General features: G+C 38.5%; 1 protein-coding gene across 1 annotated transcript; it reads right to left on the bottom strand.

The window, feature by feature from the left end:
* Window positions 1-1,684: 1,684 nt before the first annotated feature.
* On the bottom strand, window positions 1,685-2,770 carry LOC311498023 (olfactory receptor 2AT4-like; the record flags this gene model as incomplete). The annotated part of the gene is made up of 1 exon (XM_084558456.1): window positions 1,685-2,770. One exon carries the CDS (start codon window positions 2,768-2,770, stop codon window positions 1,793-1,795), a length of 978 nt encoding a protein of 325 aa, XP_084414582.1. The 3' UTR covers window positions 1,685-1,792.

Here is a 2,770-nt window from a genome sequence, read left to right as displayed (position 1 = left end):
TAGCAAGTAAGTGTTTCATATTTGTTGTAAATGTACTTATGTTGAGCAAATTTATGTGTACGTGACAACTATAGAGGGTGATTTTTTTTTATCTGATCTGTATTAGGTCAAGGGTTAAAAGACTTAATTATTGGTGAGGTCAGTGTCTGAGATGTCTTCCGAGGCATGGTTGTAAATAGTATAGACTATAACCTACTCCCCCAATCTCTTTCCATTGATAAGACTCCAAGTTTGACTAAATTGACCAGTTAGCTTTTACTGACGCCATTCAACTCAGGATTCACAATTTTTTTGACTTTGTCTGAACAACTGGTGATGGAAAACTTGCTCTACTACACTGGCAGGCTTTTGTTCTTACAGTTTTCCTTGGCATTCAGTACTATGTAGCTGTATCTCATACGGAAAGTTGTTCTGGGATTTTAAATCTGCCTCAGATTCTTACTGAAATAACTGATTTGTAGATGGCTGTCACACTATAGTTACCTCTACTCACCATAGACTGTGTGTGTACATATTATGGACAATGCGTCCCCCCTTGCATTGGCCAAACTGACGCTATTTTCCCAAGGATACTGGCGCCGCCATCTTGCAACTTTGGAACCAGAGTCTGCGCTGTACACAGAGCTGCGTTACTGATGACCCCCCCACACTTCAGCCAGACTCACTCACATTTTCTGCTCTACCTCCACTAGTTACAAGGAAATGTTGGATTATACACTATACTTATTTATTTAAACATGAGACCGCTTTACGGAGCAGTTGGTATGGCAATTTGTAGTGATCATGATGTCACACCCTGTTTGTATAGCGTCTAATAACTAAAATAAAACTTCTCAGAAAAATGGACACTTGAATATGCATCAGTATAACTACTTAAAATGACAGAAACTATCCTTGAAAAAGCTCAAGTCCCATCCACTAACATGGAGGGGGTGGAGCTAATAACCTATACTGCAGCCAGCCACCAGGGGGAACTCTACTTGCTTTGGCTTCACTTTTGAGGAGCTGTTCTGCTGTCCATCTTTATACGGTCTATGCTGCATCCTTAAGCTCTTACTGTTCATTATGTACTTTAATGATCGGGGGAGCATTCAAGGGGACAGCTATCTGGCCTGAGTTCTGATGTTTCACTGTCCCTTCTCTGAGATGCATGTCAGGTCAAAGGTCAACTTCACTGTCACATCTTAATGTTTTGTAAAAGTAATTCTGTTAAATTTCTATCTAAGTCTTCACTACTTAAACAATATGAGACGGGACAGACACAGATGTAGCAAAGTGTGAAGCATCAGTACCGTGAATTTTCGATGCTGCCATATTGGTGTCATGTTAATGCAATGTAGGAGAAAAAAAATGTAATTCAATAGCTGGCAATCGTTTGATAAGCTGGAGTTGAATCTTTCGAAACATGTATTCACTTTGTCCAGCTTCCATAATAACTATAATAATTCTTATAATAATACTGTGAGCAACTTTGCCTATTTTCATTTCCGTCCCAAAAAGAAAATTCTAGCAACACTTTTAATATATGGACCAACTTTATTAGACCGACAGTAACAACAGGCTATTTGCAGATCTATTTTAGGCTATCTTCAAATGTAACCTCCAACAAAAACCACTAAACATTGTTTAAATAATCATGTGCATGAGATTATTTTTTACATAAACAAACCATAGGGCTCTTTCATTCAATACAGTTTTATATACAATGCACAATAATCCATATGCCTCCCTATGAGAATGGTTTAAAGTACAGTGAGTTTTAAAAGAAGATGAAAAGCACTGAATAATGTATTTATTTAACTGTTATAGCTGAAATCTGTTCTTTCCTTGGGAAGGTTCTTCTGCGGAATTGCTTCAGAAAGCTTTCTCTCATGTCTTTAGCTCTTAGACAGTATATAAGCGGATTGATCATCGGAGGTGCAAGGCTATACAGCATGATGATTACGATTCTTACATCTTCATTAAACTTAATGCCAACATTGCTGGCTAAGTAAACAAAACATCTCGGCAAATAATAGAGAGAGATTATTATCAGCTGAGTGCTGCAAGTGGACAGAGATTTAAGGCAACCTTGTGAATTTGCTGTCTTACTTGCGACTACAATTATAGAAACATATGAAAAAAGTATAAATGCAAGAGGTCCAAGTAGCACAACCATTGCAAATATAAAAGCAGGGAAGCCATAAGGGGCCCTGTCTGTGCATGCCAGCATTGTTATACCAATATGATCACAGTAACAGTGATTGATTATGTTGGAGGCACAGTAAGGAAGAGGATACGCCCTGATTACTAACATTAAAGGGGCTGCATTGGAAATAGTCCATGCAATAATACTGAGAATGAGGATAGTGGAGTTTGTAAGAACATTTGGATATCTGAGAGGGTGGCAGATAGCCATATACCTGTCAAAAGCCATGAGGAACAGAATAAAAGAAATTATTACGCCACAATAGTGAACAAAATACATTTGGATGAAGCAAGCATTGAATGAAATGGCCCCGGAGTGAAACCAGTACTTACTGATGATCTTAGGTAAAGTGGTCGTGCTAAAGAGGATGTCACATACGCTCAGATTTAGAATGATATAATACATCGGCTTATGAAGGCTACGGTTGGTTGCAAATAAAAAAAGAACAGTGGCATTGCCTGCAACAGTTAACAAATACACAAAGAACAATACAACTGAGGCGAGACCGTGGTACTCTGGATGAAGTCCAGGGAATCCAGTCAGGATGAATTCAGTCACACTGCTGTGATTTCTCTCTGACAT

The sequence above is a fragment of the Chelon labrosus genome (assembly GCF_963514085.1).
Source record: "Chelon labrosus genome assembly, chromosome: 13".
NCBI lineage: Eukaryota > Metazoa > Chordata > Actinopteri > Mugiliformes > Mugilidae > Chelon > Chelon labrosus.
Note: the sequence above shows the minus strand (reverse complement) of the source record. Positions and strands in the feature narration are given on the sequence as shown.